Here is a 17,834-nt window from a genome sequence, read left to right as displayed (position 1 = left end):
CAAAGTCGATGTCGTTTCAAGTCATGACACCCTCCTCTGTGCCAAAACAGCAATCAGGATGTTCATCATTATCTCCACACATGTGTCGGAGGGGGTAACCGTCCATTAGCAGACATAATACCGCAGTCTGAAACGCCGCTGAAATTCTGCAGAATGTATGAATCGCCGTCTTTGTGTGGCCCTCAGTGACATTGGCTACAACAGCTATATATAACCTTATTATTTGCATTTTCTTGTACGGCGTAGCCTATTTCTACACAGCCCGCTGAAGGCAGTGACAAATCAGGAAGTTTTCACATTCATGGGTCGCCCACCGGCGATGTCTCTTGCGGACAATTTCTCATACAATTTTGGCAGCATTTGAGAGACACACACAGAGACCCGCTCAGTATAGTGGCCGCCAAGTAAGTGTTATCCCTACGACATATCCAGAGATACAGAGATAATGTGTGAAATTGTGATTGTTTCCTTTCCGCTAACATGGTGTTGCCCCGAGTGTATCCGAGACTACAGTAGCAGGTGAAATGTGGAGTCTTCCTCCAAGCAGAGAATGAGGAAGGTTAAGGGGCAAGAAAACACAGCTCCAAGTGCATCTTTTTGGTTTTTTGGATTCTCCCCAATCATACCCGGTCCATTACCCCACTATTCCGAGCTGCCCCGGTCGCTGCTCCACCCCCTTTGCCGATCCAGGGAGGGCTGCAGACTACCACATGCCTCATCCGATACATGTGGAGTCACCAGCCGCTTCTTTTCACCTGACAGTGAGGAGTTTCCCCAGGGGGACGTAGCGCGTGGGAGGATCAAGCCATTCCCCCAAGTTCCCCCTCCCCCTCCGAACAGGTGCCCCCATCGACCAGAGGAGGCGCTAGTGCCGCGACCGGGACACATACCCACATCCGGCTTCCCAACCGCGGACACAGCCAATCGTGTCTGCAGGGATGTCTGACCAAGCCGGTGGTAAAACACGGGGATTCGAACCGACGATCCCCCGTGTTGGTCGGCAACCGAAAAGACTGCCACGCCACCTGGACGCCCCCTCCAGGTGCCTCTTTAACCTCATCATGACGTTACAGCTAGGGGCCCAACCCCGACCATAAGTGCCCCCCGGACACACACACACACACACATGTGCACAGAGAATAGCTTCCTGTCACATGTGCCTATCGAAGACCCTGCATGCCTCCTACAATTTCCCCACCAACCCCAACGATAATCCACCTCCTTTAACTTCCTGCTACTTTCTTTTTAAACACCTGTGTTGTTCAATTCTCTTTCAACTGAAAGTGAAATCAAAGCACTCTGTTTAATGGAGGCCTAAACCCATTTCGAGAGCCTTGGAAAAAAAGAAAAAAAAAGAAAGAGAAAAGGCACAAGTCTGATGCTACACCCCTTACTTTCCTCATTCCCTCCCACGCCAACACACACACCCTCCTCCCCCCCTCCACGGTCCTCGGCCCGGGGCCAGAGCCCCACACCATACTCGAAGAAGTGCTGGTGCTGATCCAACCCTCTTAACCCCCCTTCCCACCCCTTCATTCCCCCCCACCACCACCCCCCGTTCTTCCCCGCCCCTCCTCTCAATAATAATCTGGGTTTTGAATTTTTCAGAAACACACACTGCGAGAAAATGCGACTCAACTGCCAGAACGGCTTTCGCTTCATTTTCAAACAGCTTTATTACCACCAGAATCACTGAATGCTCTCTCCCTCTCTCCCGTTTTCCCTCTTTCCGAGTTCCTCTCTTCCCCCATATTAAAAGGATTTCAGGCAATTACAGTCAACCCAAAGTGGTGGGGGAGGGCTCACAGTACGACGCAGTGCGTGTGGAGAATTTTAACAAGATGTGGAAGCCCTTATCTTCACTTCAGCTCCAATTTGTGGTGCGTTAGTGTGTGCGCACGCGGGTACGAGTGTGTGTGTGTGTATGTGTGTGAACATGCGTATGTGCACACACATCCATGAACCTATATACATGACTATCACACATATACTTCCGTGCACATACAAGCAAACACTCGCAGACAAACACACACACACACACACGTGCATGCACACAAACAGACCCATCAGGTGGGTAACTGGGTCCAGATGGGCGTCTTTCATAATGGATGAGCCCAGCTGACAGGCTGGCTGGCTGGCTCCACGGGGCCCGACTACCTGAGAGACACTGGCTCAAGGAATGTAAAGAATCTCTCTTCCCTGGAGCGCCTCGCATGGGAGACACACACACACACACACATACACACATATTAACACTGCACACAAACAAAACACACACACACACACTCCCAACCTCACAGTATAGGTCTGGACAGGAATGCTGGGGTATAGAATAACACGGATCTGGGTGCAGGGCAGAGCTGGTGGGAGTTTGGGGTGGTGTTTTAGCCAATCAGTGCACAGCTGTCTGTCCCAGGTCCCAGGTCCCAGGTCCCAGGGAACCCTTATTCATAATCATCATGTCTTAATAGGACTAATAAACACTGACCAAACTAAAGAGATGACTCCACCTAGGGATTATTGCTGAGAACGTTTTGGACTCACTAATGCGTCATGATGTTTTGACAGGTTGGTAGAAGTTTCCGGAACGATGAGAGTGCTCATGGGGAGACAGCAGGGTGAGCTGTTCTTCCCTCTGGCTGGATTTGTTTAAGCCTTGTTAATACAAGGAGGAGATTCAGTGATGAGGCATGCCCTTGTTCAGCATCTCCCTCATTTTCAGCTATAACCACCCCCCCCCTTTTCTCCCCAATTGTACCTGGCCAATTACCCGGTCGCTGCTCCACCCCCTCCGCTGATCCAGGGAGGGCTGCAGACTACCACATGCTTCCTCCGCTACATGTGGAGTCGCCAGCCGCCTTCTTTTCACCTGACAGTGAGGAGTTTCGCCAAGGGGACGTAGTGCGTGGGAGGATCACGCTATTCCCCCAGTCTCCCCCCCCAGAACAGGCACCCACTGACCAGAGGTGCTAGTGCAGCGATCAGGACACAAACCCACATCCGGCTTACTACCCACAGACATGGCCAATTGTGTCTGTAGGGACACCCGACCAAGCCGGAGGTAACACGGGGATTCGAACCGGCGAGCCCTGTGTTGGTAGGCAACGGAATAGACCGCCACGCTACCCGGACGCCCGCTACAACCATTTCTAAGAGGGCGCTGACCATCACAACCACAATCTGCCACTGTTAGCCACTGAGCCCTTTCACTGCAGCAGTTGGGTGCCTTGCGAATGGGCAACTTGGAAGAAGGTTTTTTTAGAAACATCAGCGTGTTACACATTTACCTCCCACGTACACCAGCTCCACTCGCTTTTCTCCATACTCACTTATCTGCTCTCCGTCCGCCCCTGTGTCTTCTGACCGCTCTGTATCGTCCTCATCATCCCCCGATGAAATGGCATCTGCACAGAGTAACCATGGTTACTGCCATCACTATCCAATCTGTGCATACACAGAAACATTCATACATCCATCTATCATCCATCCGTCCATCCGTCCATCATCTTCACCCGCCTTATTCAGTCATAGGGCAAACATACATGTCACAGACGGGAGGCTTAATTAATACTGACTTCCTGCATAATCCCAGAGAGAGAAGCCTGAGTAACATATTGACACTCAAGAAGAGTTTCGAGAAAACAATTTGATAATTACTATTGGTAACATTGTACACAAACACTCACTAAGCAGCCCGAGTCACTCGGGAGGACCGCCAACATCAGACTCCTCCCCTCCCCTGCCCGAATCCGCTCCATGGCCAATTCACAGACTCACACCCTACAGCCTTGCCCACGAGTGTTCTACACAGCGGGGCCTGCCAGCAACCACGCGGGCCTCCTCCTCTATGAGTGTGTGTCTGGCAGCTGCTCTCAGCCTCGCTCTCCTGCCTGCGCCCTGACTCACCTGTGACGTTCACTATGAAGCAGACCGTGTCTCTGCCCACGCTGGTGCAGGCATACAGGCCCGAGTCCTTAGGCGTGGCATCACGGATCTGCAGCACCTCCTGCTCTATCAACGTGCGGTTGTTGGCGCCCAGAGAGCTGCCGTCTTTGGTCCAGGTGATGGTCCCCGCCTCTGGCAGAGGGCAGCTGAGCTTCAGGACCTCCCCCGGGTGCACCGAGCACACCGTGGGCTTAGAGATTTGGTATTTGTTCGGTGCCTCTGCAGAGCAGTTGGGGGGAAGGATGGATGGGAGGGAAAAAAAGGGAAAGACGGAAGAGGGTGCACATGAAGGAGAGAAAAAAAGGGGAAAATTGAGGAGGTGGGAGAGGAAGAAACAAGCCATAGTATAAGAAAAAAAAAAAAAAAATCACCACATTACCCCAAGAGGATGCACTTGGAATCAACCTATGCAGAAGGAGCTGTACAGAAAAGAGGAGGCCCATTGTTTTAACCAGTACACCATTATTATGTCAATCACCAAGTCAGTCTCTTGGAAGACCCTCAGAAGACACCATTATTTCCTTGCGGCGTGCGCAGCCGCGTGATTGGCGTGTACAGATTCCAGGCATGCGATTATGGTCATAGCGCAGTGTGCAGGAGGAAGGAAAAAAACAAAACAAATATGATGCTTTTTTTTTCAAAACAGACGAGAATTAAACATGGCTGCGTTGCAAGACAGCGCCAGACCCCCCCCCCCCTTCCTTCCTTCCCTTTTGGAGCAGAGGTGCCAAGCAGCCAGAACGTGTGGGTGAGCGGGAGGCAGCGGGACAGACGCAACACCGCACAACTGTGAGATTTTTAAATGACAAAAAAGAGATTTAAAAACCTGTCGAGTCTGTCCCTCAGAGAAGAAAGCAGCCGGAAAGATCTGGAACAGAAGCAGCTTCTGGAGAGGTGTGTGTGTGTGTTTGTTGGGGGGGGGGTTGCTCACATCTCGCTTTCTCCCCCGTTTTTTTTTTTTTTTGTTTTTTTTTAAGTGCGCTTAGCTTCGAAAACCTTGACCTGACTGCAGCCTAACTCCTCTGTTTTCCATCTCTCCCTCCCTCCCTCTCTTGCGTTTACAACACGGCCATGGAGAATCTCATTTCAACCCTGCGCACGGTCTGCCAGCCGAGGCAGAGAGCGAGGAAGTCAGCTCCCCTCCAAAGAGCATAAAAACGCTCTCTTCTGGGAGCCGCTCCAAATCCTCCTGTGGCTGTGTGTGTACGTACACCGTGTCCTCCCGACTTGCACAACTGCGTGGACACAAGTGTTTCCGTCCACCAGGTGAAAATCCACTTTGTCCAAGGCATCTCTTGAGTGCCCATAGCTGAGGCTGCAAAAGTTAACTAAACCCCCGCCCCCCGCCGCCCCCCTCGGTATGGAGCTTACCCACGTCCAAGCAGAATCCGAACCGAGGCTAAATACTGAGTAAGGAGGAACCTTCCAGAAACTCAAGTTGGCTGTAACAGAATAGAGTGAAGCCAATTCCAGTAACCCTGAGGCTCCTGCAGACTTCAACACGCAGACGCAAAGACACACACGCACACACACACACACACACACACACACACACACACACACACACTCTCTCTCTCTCTCTCTCCCAGCTCAAACTGTGGATAGATTATAACAGTGCGTAACGCTTCAATGTGAAAAAAGACTTTTGGGAGGAATTCCAAGTTCCCCTTTTTATTACAGTATAAAAATGTGTGCAAAGAGTGTGTGCGCTTGTGCGTGCATGTGTGTGCGTGTGAGCGTGTGTGTGAGCGTGTGTGTGTGTGTGTGTGTGTGTGTGTGTGTGTGTGTGTGTGTGTTCTTCAGGAAAAAGGGGCTGATCCCAGAGGGATTAAAAAGATTTGAGTGAAGAGAAAATGATCAACACTGGAGAGGCGAATGGAAACGGCACTGCTTATGGTGCTTTGTTGAGCGACTGGCTCAAGGCTGATTTTGATAATTACAGAGGTGGAGGCGCTCCCAGCCTTTCCTGTACCTCCATATACCTGTTCAATAACACCCTCTTTGTATGTTGCTGTGTCTGTGTGTGCATGCACGCTACACCCAAACACACATACACGCAGATACGTATATCTGTGTAGAAAAAAAATGTTTGGTAACACTTTCCATGAAGCTTGCATCTATAACGCCCTATAAGCAGCTATAACGTCCTATAAGCACCTATAATGCCCTATAAGCATCTGTTGCATCTATAACACCCATACTTTCCTATAATGTGTATTACAATGACTAACGGCTATGGCTGAAGACTGTGAAATAGCACTGAAGTCTCATTATGCATCTCTACAAAACTTCAGCAAAACAAGTTGGCTATGATGCATCATGACATGTGACAGATACACAGGCTAACGATGACATATTTATTATGCACAAATCCGTTTTAAGTTGACATAATGTATCATAAAGGTGGTTATGAGGTGTTGACAGGGTGTATACATGGCTATAATGAATCTTACAATGACTTATAGCTACACTTATAGGGTGTTATAGATGCTTATAGGGCGTTATAGACTCTTATAAGGCGTTATAGATGCAAGCTTCATAGAAAGTGTTACCAAATTTTTTTCTTTCTTTCTTAACCCCAGCACTGCGAGGAAGGGAAGGTCTTCCACCCACCGACCAGAGGCTGCAGCACGTGCGTAAGACTCCTCTAAAAATTCCCCCTTGGGCCACACAGACCGTACAGGTAAAAGGTTCCGGTACGGTCATATCGTCTCCCTCCTTTTCTTTGTTCTTCAAATAATGAACCCGTCCCTCCCCATCCAGTGCGGAGTGTGTGGTCTGACGAGGAGGTGCAGCTCCTGTGTTGACGGATGGGACCTGTCTATTTTACGAGACCTTTTTCCATACCAGGTGCTGCTACCTTTGTCTCAACGTTATAATCAATGGTATAACTGACTCGTGCTTTTGCTGACTGTTCGGTTGGCGCTGAAGAAAAGAACCGTGGCCCATATCCTGTGGGCCCAAACCAGCAGGAGGCTCAGTTAGAGAGCCGGTGGACACAGACAGCTTCAACGAGGCTCGCCTTGAGTCTTCTCCATGCAACACCTAGAAATGTAACACATGCATGCATGCATGTACAGACACATGCACGCACACAGACGCTACACACTCTTGTCAGCACACAGAACAGAGAAGGGTGGCCTCGGCTGGTGTGTGTCGGTGTTCTGACATGGGTGTGTGTGTGTGTGTGTGTGTGTGTGTGTGTGTGTGATTGAGCAAAATTGCGGGAGGGAGGGAAGATGGATAGTGAGGGAGAAGGAGAGGACCCGTCCAAATGGTGGGTCCCACCCATGTGTCACACTCCACCTACATCATGTCCTTATCTCTACCATGTCCATCTGTCCCCCTCAACACCTTCTCCTCCTCCTCCTCCCTCTTCTCTCTTGCTCACCTCCCCCTCCTCGCCTGCACTCCTGCCCCACATGAGCTGTGCTGCCCCGACCCTGACCGTGACCCCAGCCTTAACCTGTCGACACGGGAAGCACACGGTGGCCACCAAACACATGCACGTGCACGTCCACAAACACACGCAGTTGCACAACCTCGTCCACCAACAGCCGCTGCTGCTGATGAGACTACGCAGAAAGTTGCAGATATTGACAAACACAAATGCATGAACATTCACACAAAGAGGCAGATAGGCATATATGCGGACACACGCATGCACACGCACACGCACACACACACACGCACACACACATGCATGCAAGTAATCCTGGTTCTTAGCTCCCCAACTTTACCCACTCGAGGAGCATTTTGAAGCATCCAGGGACATTGGGTTGAAGAGTTGAAACACTGCAGATTTTTCATCTCTGCAAAGTTTCATCCTCCTCTGCACCACAAGAGGGGAGGGAGGATCTCTCTCTCTCGTTCTCTCTCTCTCTCTCTCTCTCTCTCTCTCTCTGTCTGTCTCTGTCTCTCTCTCTCTCTCTCTCTCTCTCTCTCTGTCTCTGTGTGTCTCTCTCTCTCTCTCTGTCTCTCCCTGTGTCTCTTGTCTCTCTCTCTGTGTCTGTCTCTCTCTCACTCTCTCTCACTCTATCTCTCTCACTCTCTCTGTCTCTCTCGCTCTCTCACTCGCTCTCTCTATCTCTCTCTCTCTCTCTCTCTCTCTCACACACACACACACACACACACAAACACACACACACACAGATGCTCAATCAATTTCTATCAAACAGCTTTCTCTCCTTCCCTCCTCTCAATCTTTATCGCTCTGCCTCTCCTCTACTGAGCCCTGTCCTCGTCCTCTACAAACCTCTCCTCTCTTTCTCTCCGCCTTGCGCCGTCTCTCACCATCTCTCCCTTTTTTCTCTATGTGTCTGGTGACAGTTACTATCAACATGTCTATCAAGGTGCGATAGGTTTGGGCTGTCCATTCACACCTCTCTGCGCTATCTCCTCCGTTCCCTTCTCCATCCTCGTTCTCCACCTCCTTTCCCCAACCACGCCGTGTTGGCTGGCAGTAGTTAAGCTCCCCGAGCGCCTGCAGCAAGATCGCAGCGAGCAATTTCTACAAACACCGCCTCACTTCCACGTCTATTCCTCCACCTGTCTGTCGAGCCGGAGACAGCAGGCGCCGAGACTCCGTCAGTTCCGCTCAAGTAAAGGACGGCATGGCGGTTCTCTATGCAGAGAAAGGCAGCTAGCTTAAAAGAGTCAGTTCTGCACGCTCCTCCCTGCGGTGTGCTTCACAGGCAAACAGGTAAGACTAGGTGCAACAACTAGCGCTGCGGAGGCAAACACTCAGCAAGCATGCCAACAGAAAGACGGAGGCAGCCTTACAACGAGACATGGTAATAAATCACATCACCTCCTGCTGCCCAAACTATCCTTCCTTCCTCCTCTCCTCATGCAGTCAAATCCTAGGACTTTCTTCCTTTTTGTCTCTTTCTCCTTTCTGACCTCTACGTCCTTTCACATTCAAATCTCCTCCGGTGTTTTTTTTTTTTGTCATGACAATGGAGCCGCTTTGCCAACTGGCTTGTCCTGGCACCCATGGCAACAGCCCCACCAGCGGCCCTCTTACCCCACCTACAACCCCCCTATCAAGGCATTCCCTGACCCCCGGGGGTTACGGCTTGATGACCCCAGGGAAGAGCTGGGCCGGCTCTAGGACCCCATGATTTACACAATGCATGGACAGCATCACAGAATGGAGATGTACGTATGGATTTCATACCAGCGAGGGTGCCGATTTTGGAAATTTGGCAGATTATTGCAAAATTTGCGACCATATTAGGCATTTAAATTACCCTTAGACCATCTGTTGCCCTGCCTTGCAGAATCACTGCCGCGCTTCTGTGTCTTTGTGCATGCATGTGTGTCTTTGTGCATGCGTGTGCGTCTTTGTGCATGCGTGTGTGTGTCTCTGTGGTGTACACACATCGTTGCGTGCACACATGAGTGGATGCACGTGGGTTGGTGGTATGGGATAGAGAAATAAAAAATGCTGAAGTGACCACCATCGCAGAAGAAAACAACAACAGAAGAAACACAGCAATTCTGCTTTTGCTTTTATTACTGTCGTTGATCGCACACATTTCCTTACACTAAAAATGGGTGAAAAGACAGTCTGAATTAAAAAAACATGAAACCAAGAAAAGCAAATATGGGGAAAAATAAGACTTTGGGGGGAAACAAATAAAACAGATTTCTACTGGTCCTAACAATCATGGTCCCCGCTAAAGTGCTTCAGTACCAGTTTTAATTCCTAGAATGCCCCTGAGTACTTCCTCTGCCTGGCTTCGGCTTCTCACTATGCATTTACTTTGGTTGCATATTTAACAGGCTGTGTCAAACACAACACATCAAACTTGCAAATGCTTGTTTGATGCAACACGACACCAGCCTTGGTCAATCACTGTGCCATACCAAGGACCAATCTGATTGGATTTTGAGCCAAAGATGATACCGGTATAAAATTGATGCAACACGACACCAGCCTTGGTCAATCACTGTGCCATACCAAGGACCAATCTGATTGGATTTTGAGCCAAAGATGATAGCGGTACAAAAATCTGGATTTTAGTTCAGCGTGAAAGGGTTATCAGTGTTCTCTTCTGTCAGCCAGCACCTGATCACCTCTCAGATGCCTCCAGCCGATTGAGATCTGAGGTACAAGGTGGCACAGGCTGTGGATCTGCCCAGCCTCTTATCAGACAGGTGTGAGACTGAGCAGTGGCGTGGCAAGGTGTTTTCCTGCACATCAGCCAAAGCAAATAACAGTACACACACACACACACACTAACAGACAACGACCAGCCAACGGCAGGCTCATAAAAGTCATGGTGTGAAGGAGGTCTATTCAGACAAACTGCGTCTCCGCTGCACTGCAGGACAGACGCAGGAGGAGAGAGAGAGTTCAGTTCCACTGCCATCGCCACAGACGCACACAGAACAAGTCATTAACAGGCCGGCTGACACGTTTATATTTTTACAGCCGCACTTCTGCTGTGTAGATACGACCATGTAACGGACTAGTCATAAAACCACAAGCTCCTTGACCATCCATCCTCCGAGTATACGCAAACACGAAAAGAGCCAACAAAAGATACTGCAAACTGTGTCTCTCTCTCTGCCTTAATTAAAAGTAATTCATAACCGGCTTGGTGGTAAAGGCTATCTCAAATATTGCCTTCAGTGGAAGTAACCATATAGTGTGTTGCCATGTGGTAAAAGGCTTGTCACAGGAATCTAGGACTGACCATAATAAGTATCCCCCATAAAGGCCTGATTTATCCCATATTTACTTAAAACAACTTTTTTTCAGGTTTCACATCTATGCCGATGATACGACTTTTGAAGAATAGAGTCTGACGGAAAGCCAAAGAAAATCCAAACCACAAGTCTTAATTTTGTCAGCTGCACTGACGCGAGCCTGCGTTCCACTGTGCCTGGTGTCGCATTAACTCATCATTAGAGATGGTAAGTGCCTCAACACTCCATGAAGCAGAGAATGCCAACACTAAAAACACAACACATTCACGCACACACACACACACAAACCAACACAATGCATTTATGACTATTGTTGTTTAGCTCAGTTAAAGTATTTCAATCACTGCGTTCTAATCAGAGTGCTTGGACAAGGTAAACGCTCCCATAGATACCAAGTGTGCACCCCAACAACAATGGCAGGGTTGTGGAGTATGTTTACCAGTGCGCTAGCCCTACCATCTACTGTTACGGGAGCCACAGGTAAACAAACTAGCGGGGCCACCGAGGGTGCAGGCTTGGGCTCTACAAAGGCAACATTGATATGGAATCTGGTGAATCTTCGGCAATCACCACTCCCACATAGGCATTGATGGGAAAGTGGCTGCAGGGCATGCAGGGTGTGTGTATGTTTATGTGTGCATGTATGAGAGCGAACGAGACAAAGAGGCAAGGGGCGAGAGGTGAGAATTCCAAACACCGTGGTGGTGGTGGTGGTGGGGGGGGGGGGTGATTTATTTGGACAGAGTGGGTGGGACCAACCAATCTGTCTCCTTAAAAGCCATGCCCTAAAGGTGACACTGGAGTAGCCAATCACAGCCGAGCCTTAACAACATTGGAGAGGCGTCCATTGTAGCATACGACTAAATGAAGCTTATTCATGAGGTCGCCATGATTCAATTACAGAGACCTGCGAGCACTCAAGTTATGTTTGTCATGTCCAGGGGGAAAACTGATCTGGAATCAGATAAGCAGGCCAGGTTCTCAGTTAACCGCCGGCCCGTGCCCTGCTGATCCCTCGTCACGTGACCCCAGGTCTAGCCACTTAATACTGCAATTTTCTAATTTTTAATTCCATATCTTTTGTTAATTTAAAAAAGAATTTTAGTTTCGACTTAATCTGCTTTTGTCTTTAGGGTTCTTTTTGAGGCTTAACTGATGCCTAAGTATGTCATGGCCAGCAATGCCTGCCACGCTGTATTGTTGTGCATTTGACAAATAAAACAACCTGAACTTGAACTTGAACGTAATCTCTAGTCACATGACTTCTCTTCTCCCCGGCTTTCCATAATCTCCCCCATCTAAAGGAGAAGTCAGATATGCACAAATCCTCTAAGAACTTTCCTCGGGATTGGTTAACTCTCTCCCTTGCCCTTCTCCACCCCTTCCCTGTTTTCTCTGCGGCTGTGTAGCGTAGCGTTCATACTATCCGGGGCCCTGAACCCACCAGTTTGGAGCCAAGAGGTCTGAGAGAAGACAACAAAAACAATAACAACAGAGCAGACCTGAGATGGCCTCTTGTCATGGCAAGCGAGAACCACGCCTGACCCCAGGGGCAGAGGGCAGGAGAAGATGTGTGTGTGCTTGTGTGTCTGTGAGGAAAAAGTGGGGGACGTCTTAGAAAACGTGATGCTCTGTTGTTGGACCAACATGCAATTAGCATGTTGATTAAAGCCTGGGAACAAAAGGCTTAGGAATGTGACTTACCATCCATCACAACAACTCTAATTAGCTTTGGAGTCTCTGACCAGACTCAAAGACTGAAGACATAGCAGACAGGGTAACCTCAAAAAAATAAATCTCTGCAGCCTTTTGCAACAGCTCAAGATTCCTCAAAAATTCCGACAATACAGATATACAACAAAAACCAATGTATTAAAAAAAAAAGTACTTCTATGAGTGAAACAAGGAAATGATCCCTACGCTGTGAAAAAGCAGGCAGTCATGACTTAAAGAAAGAGCAGAAAAACTAGTGTCCTGAGAATCTCGCTCGCTCTCCCTCCCCTTCTTTCCAGGCAAGAGGGGCATAAGAGAGATGCCAATATAAACACCGTCCCGCCCTCTCTTCACACCCCTCCCTCATCCTCCCATATGGGACAACAAACCTGCCTTTCGCATTCAGGAATAGCCCGTACTATTCAGAGTATTCGCGGGGGGGGGGGGCAATGGAAGGGACTTGTAAATCACCTGCTTCGTAGGCTCTGGCCAAGTTTGGTTAGCTGTTTTCTTTTTGTGCATAACAGCCTTTAACTAAGTTCATGCTGTTTGTTTAATTTTTCAGTACAGCCTATATGTAATGGCAGGATGCACTCTATGGGCGGGTTTTAGGGTAAAGCAAAAGAAGTGGGCCAATCCAGCCAACTCTCTTTCTTATCACTGAGTATAACTATATCAACACATGGTTTTCCACCATGCTCCACCTTCAAGCCCCCCCCCCTCCCCTTGTGTATGGCGGTGGTGCTCTTGCGTCGGCTTGCTCACCTTCAGGTTCCAGAGTGGCCTCCTCCTCCTTGGTGGAAGTAAGGGGTGGCCGGGCCACGCTGACAGTCTGCAGAGAGAGCAGGATGGTGGCCAGCAGCCAGGGCCATGCGGCCATCCCCTTAGAGGGGGCCAGCGCTCCCCATACCCCGCTCCTCCGCCTCCCCCTGGACACTGATCCCATCTGAGGGGCTGCGCCCAACCATCAACTGCTGCCTGTTCGGCCTGTCACTCACTGGAATTCACCCAATCACCTGGGCTGAAGGACAGAGAGAGGGAGCGAGAGAGAGGGAGCGAGTAAGGCAACAAGCAAAGTACAGAAGAGAGGAGAGTGGTCATGGTTGAGGTGAAAGAGAGATAAAGAAAGTGAGTTTTGGAGAGAGAGGGCAAAAAAAAACACAAAAACAACAACTGATCAGTGAAGTGGAGTTCCACTTCACGTAAGTCTTCCTCCTCCTTTCTTTTATTTTACACCAGAGGAGACAGAAATAAAGGTCAAGAAAAGCAGCGATGCTGTGTCGATGTCTCAAAATGCTGTCAAACAAGCCGTGCCACAGACATACCGAAGCCGTGATGCACCGAGCCTACCGCAGCCACCTGCACGTGGGACTCGCTGTCACACACGTTAGCAGGTGAGGCGCGGGCGTCTCATCCCGGGCGAGCGTTTAACGTTCTAACAGTACACGTAGGTTTCAAACGCCACATTAGTGTTGTGATTCTGAAGCACACACAGACAAAATACTTGTCTTGCTGAAATTTAGCGGACAAAATGTGTGACATGATAACAAGAGGACTTACGATGCCTTATTTCCACTCTGATAAGAAAGTAGTCGCTTTCATTTCGCCACCTTGGCTGAGAAATATACATACTTCATTGCAGATTTTTTTGATACTACTACAACTATTACCACTACTACTACTAATAATAATAATAATAATGATTAGTAAAACTCGGCCATAGTATTTGAAGAGGAACGATTAAGAGAGACCTCGTTTTCGCAGACTTTGGTTCCGGCGTGCAACAGATGCGCCAAACCTGTTGCTTCCTGTTGGCGTGGAGGTTTGTTCTTAAAGAGCGCTTGTCGCATGTCGGAGCGAGAGCGACTTGATTAGAAGACGAGCAGGCTTTAATCGTTACGCAACACCGGGACGCACACTATCTTACTCGGCGAGCCATCTGCGGCTCAGTCCGTCTAAAAGGGTCTCTCTAGGGGGTTTGCGGGGCGTCCCGGCGGGCACTGACACCACCGCGACCCCCCCCCCCAGCCACGCTTCCCTGATCCGGCCGCAGCTCTTATTGATTACCCGTCATTTGCCTTGTAGAGAGCGATCTCAAAACGTGTCCGGATCCTGTTTTTACCTCAACCGGCCCTCCGGAGAACAGGAGTCCGGGGCACTTTAGCGCACATGATGACGGGCTGAATCAATGAATCCCCTGACAGCTCGCGGCGGAAATTAAGATCTGTCTTAATACAGGTCGGTTTCTACGTTGTTTCTGACATCTACGTAGGTTGCCTGCGCATGCCTGCAAATTATTAACGCCATTCTCCCACAGCCGCTGCCTGCACATCACACCGGGGGGGGGGGGGCTCTAGAAACATCGGTGTTTTTAACGTGCTCGTCATCACAGCCCATACTTTTGCGTCTGTCGCTTGTCAACGTGACGTTTTTGGAAACACGAGGGCTCTCCTCGCATTGCGCATTCGCCCCCCCATAGATTACCATAGCATTCGTCTGGACCGGGCTTTTGAATGAAATTTCTTGGCTCTGATTGAATTCCTATTGAAATTCAAATCAGCTGGCTTTTCCCACAATGGAGGCTCATTTAGAGCGCTCAGTGATTTAGGACTCCAGCACCAAGCAGTGAAAAAACAACTGTGGTCACGGGATAATTGGCACCATAAATGCAATGTAGAAAATTAAGCAAGGTAATAAATAACCAAGGCACTTGTTCCCGGCCTAAACTAATGATGTAAGATTCTCTCTGGTTTTAGGAAAATAAGTAAAGGTTAGCCTCGCTGGATTTGTGGCATGTTCCTGGAGGCTACTACTAAATCAAATGGACGGTTATGACAGTTTAAAAAGCACCAGTTTAACCAAAAGCAGTATTTCATTACATCTCTGCTTTGAAAATAGGAACACAATTCCGCCAATAACATATTACGGTTAAGCCTTCTGCAAAGTTTTTTTTCCCAGTAAATTCTGAATCAAATCCCTTTAATTAAAAGTTTTTACTGGAACACCCACATTCTGTTACATGTTACATTGCACCCGGTCTGACTTCGGCATGAAATCATAAATAAGACGGCGCGACACTGGAAGACCGAAGCTTCCAGCTTCGCTAACATTTTTGTCATGACGCGCAAAATCTGACAGATCCCCCGCAAAATCCGAGCGGGGACTTGCTCCCCTCCAACAGCCGCGTTTTGTTGTGGGTATGCAGGAGGGGGGGATTACTCACCAAAAAAGAGGGAATAAAGTCTCGAAGATCCGTGTTTTCGCATGCACGGATGAGGGAGGCGAGTGCATGGGCCGAAACAAGTAAAGGGGAGAGAGGAATGTCTACAACTCCCGACGGAGCGAATTCTCCCCACTGCACCAAAAATGCGAGGCACCGCTTTTTCTTTTTTTTCTTTTTTTTTTTTAGTTCACTATTCCACAATCGGCAAGGATCAACTCAACCACAAAAAAGAAGAAAAAATTTAGAAAAGTGACGAGTATATTCCAAAAACCGAGGGTAGTCCGATGCATTCAAAGGGAATCCGACTTCAATTGAAAATCCTTCGAAAAATGACTTAAAACACACACAACATACAGCACGCGCAATGTTGTCCCCGAAACTTTCCTCCCCTCGCCAAGTTTCTTTCTCCGGGCATAAACATGTCAGTTTCCCCATGCAGCGCACCGCCGGACTAACTGGGAACTCGCAAGCTTGTGCGGAGGAGCAAGCCGAGGCGAGCGGCAAAAGAGGGGAGATGCAAGACGCGAGGAAACATAAAATCCATCAACGGACGTACGGCGCGGTCCCCCTCGCGAAACCGAGCGTCTTCCCCCCGCGACAACCCTGGTACTGCTCTCAGACGCTTTGTCAGGTTTACTAGGTTTTTTCTCCTCCTTACGTCCCCCACACACTCCCTGCCCCCCTCCCCTCCCCATCCCTCTCTCCCCCGTCACTCCAAGTGGGTGTCACCGCCCCCCCGCCCCCCACACCACCCCTGAAATTCGACCCGCTTCCTGGATAGCGATGTTTTTTGGCTCTGCCCTCCTCCGCCAACCAAACTGCCGTATTTCCCTTCCCCTGCACTTTCTGCATGGATGGAGGAAAAGCTTCACTCCGTGTCGCTCAACTTGCTGGCTGCAACCGCGCGGGCCCATGCCGTCTCTTGCTGAGCCTCGTCAAGCCGCAGTAACAGCGCCCCTCAGTGGCCAGTGTAGGACATCTGGGCAGCGTTATACGTACATGTACATAGTAAGTGTATATACGTATATGCTCATTTGGCAGACGCTTTTGCCTGAAGCGACTGGGGAAAAAAAGGAGTCAGCAAACAGCACATATACTCGGTTGTTACCAACTGGCCTCATGGAGTGCTACAGAGTAATCATATCATGGTAGGCTACTAGCCTACTATATGAAGTAGCAATACTTGTAGTAGTTTGCAGTGGCAGTAGTAGCTCATTTGCTGCATGATAATCATATCATAGAAGTACTATATGAAATAGCAATAGTAGTAGCAGCAGCAAGCAGTTGCTTGTTTGCTACATAGTACATCATGGTACAGCTATATGAAATAATAGTAGTAGTATCCCTTTATGCATGCTCAATAATCCGGGTAAGAAGAAAAAAAGTCGAATCAGTTCATCTGGATACAATGTTTATTGACAGAATCCTTCAGTAAACGTTGTATCCAGATGAACTGATTCAACCTTCTTTGATATTGAGAGAAACTTTTCATCATCCAAGTGACCTCTTCAGTCTCAACTGACTGCAGGTATTCCCACCCTTATAAATAACACGGTAGCATAATGACCGCAAACCAACCATCAGTTTCTGGTTGGTTTCGGTCGTTATGCAACTGCATTGTTTATAAGGGTGGGAATACCTGCAGTCAGCTGGGACTGAAGAGGTCAATTAGACGAGTGATGAAAAAACAAATCTCTCTCGCGCTTTTACTTTAGCACTGGTTTTGCTCTTAGATGCTTGTTTAGAGAGAAGATGCACTTATGACCTCTGATGACTAGTAGTTCTCCTGATTTCCTATGTTAAATGCACTTATTGTAAGTCGCTTTGGATAAAAGCGTTGGCTAAATGACTAATGTAATGAAACGTTTCTGTCAATAAATGTTGTGTCCAGATGAACTGATTCAATTTTCTTTGAGTAGTAGTAGTACCTAGTAATCGTATCATAGTAGTAATCTTATCATGGCAGTGCAATAAAAGGTAAATGGTAAATGGACTGCATTTTATATTGTGCTTTTCTAGTTGTAACAGCCACTCAAAGCACTTTACAGTCAATGAATGCCTCACATTCAGCCACCCACTCCCACACACATACACACACACACAAAACACTCATACACCTTGCATGGTAACTACCAGCTGATCGGGAACAGTTAGGGGTTACGTGTCTTGATCAGAGACACCTCGACATTTTTGCCAGGAGGAGCGGAGGATCAAATCAACAACCCTCCAGTCTTCC

General features: G+C 48.7%; 1 protein-coding gene across 5 annotated transcripts in view; it reads right to left on the bottom strand.

Moving 5' to 3' along the window:
* Window positions 1-16,209, bottom strand: part of fgfr2 (fibroblast growth factor receptor 2) — a 53,989-nt gene extending 37,780 nt beyond the window's left edge. For 4 of the 5 annotated variants that reach the window (XM_056292337.1, XM_056292338.1, XM_056292334.1 and 1 more), the window contains exons 1-4: window positions 15,599-16,209; window positions 13,141-13,396; window positions 3,907-4,164; window positions 3,330-3,404 (exon numbers count right to left, since the gene is read on the bottom strand). In XM_056292337.1, coding sequence (XP_056148312.1) covers window positions 3,330-3,404; window positions 3,907-4,164; window positions 13,141-13,321 — 514 coding nt within the window. In that variant the 5' untranslated portion in view covers window positions 13,322-13,396; window positions 15,599-16,209. The remainder of the gene's footprint in view (window positions 1-3,329; window positions 3,405-3,906; window positions 4,165-13,140; window positions 13,397-15,598) is intronic. The other variant, XM_056292339.1, reaches the window with a different exon arrangement.
* Between the last annotated feature and the right edge of the window lie 1,625 nt (window positions 16,210-17,834).

The sequence above is a fragment of the Lampris incognitus genome, chromosome 13 (assembly GCF_029633865.1).
Source record: "Lampris incognitus isolate fLamInc1 chromosome 13, fLamInc1.hap2, whole genome shotgun sequence".
Classification (NCBI taxonomy): Eukaryota; Metazoa; Chordata; class Actinopteri; order Lampriformes; family Lampridae; genus Lampris; species Lampris incognitus.
Note: the sequence above shows the minus strand (reverse complement) of the source record. Positions and strands in the feature narration are given on the sequence as shown.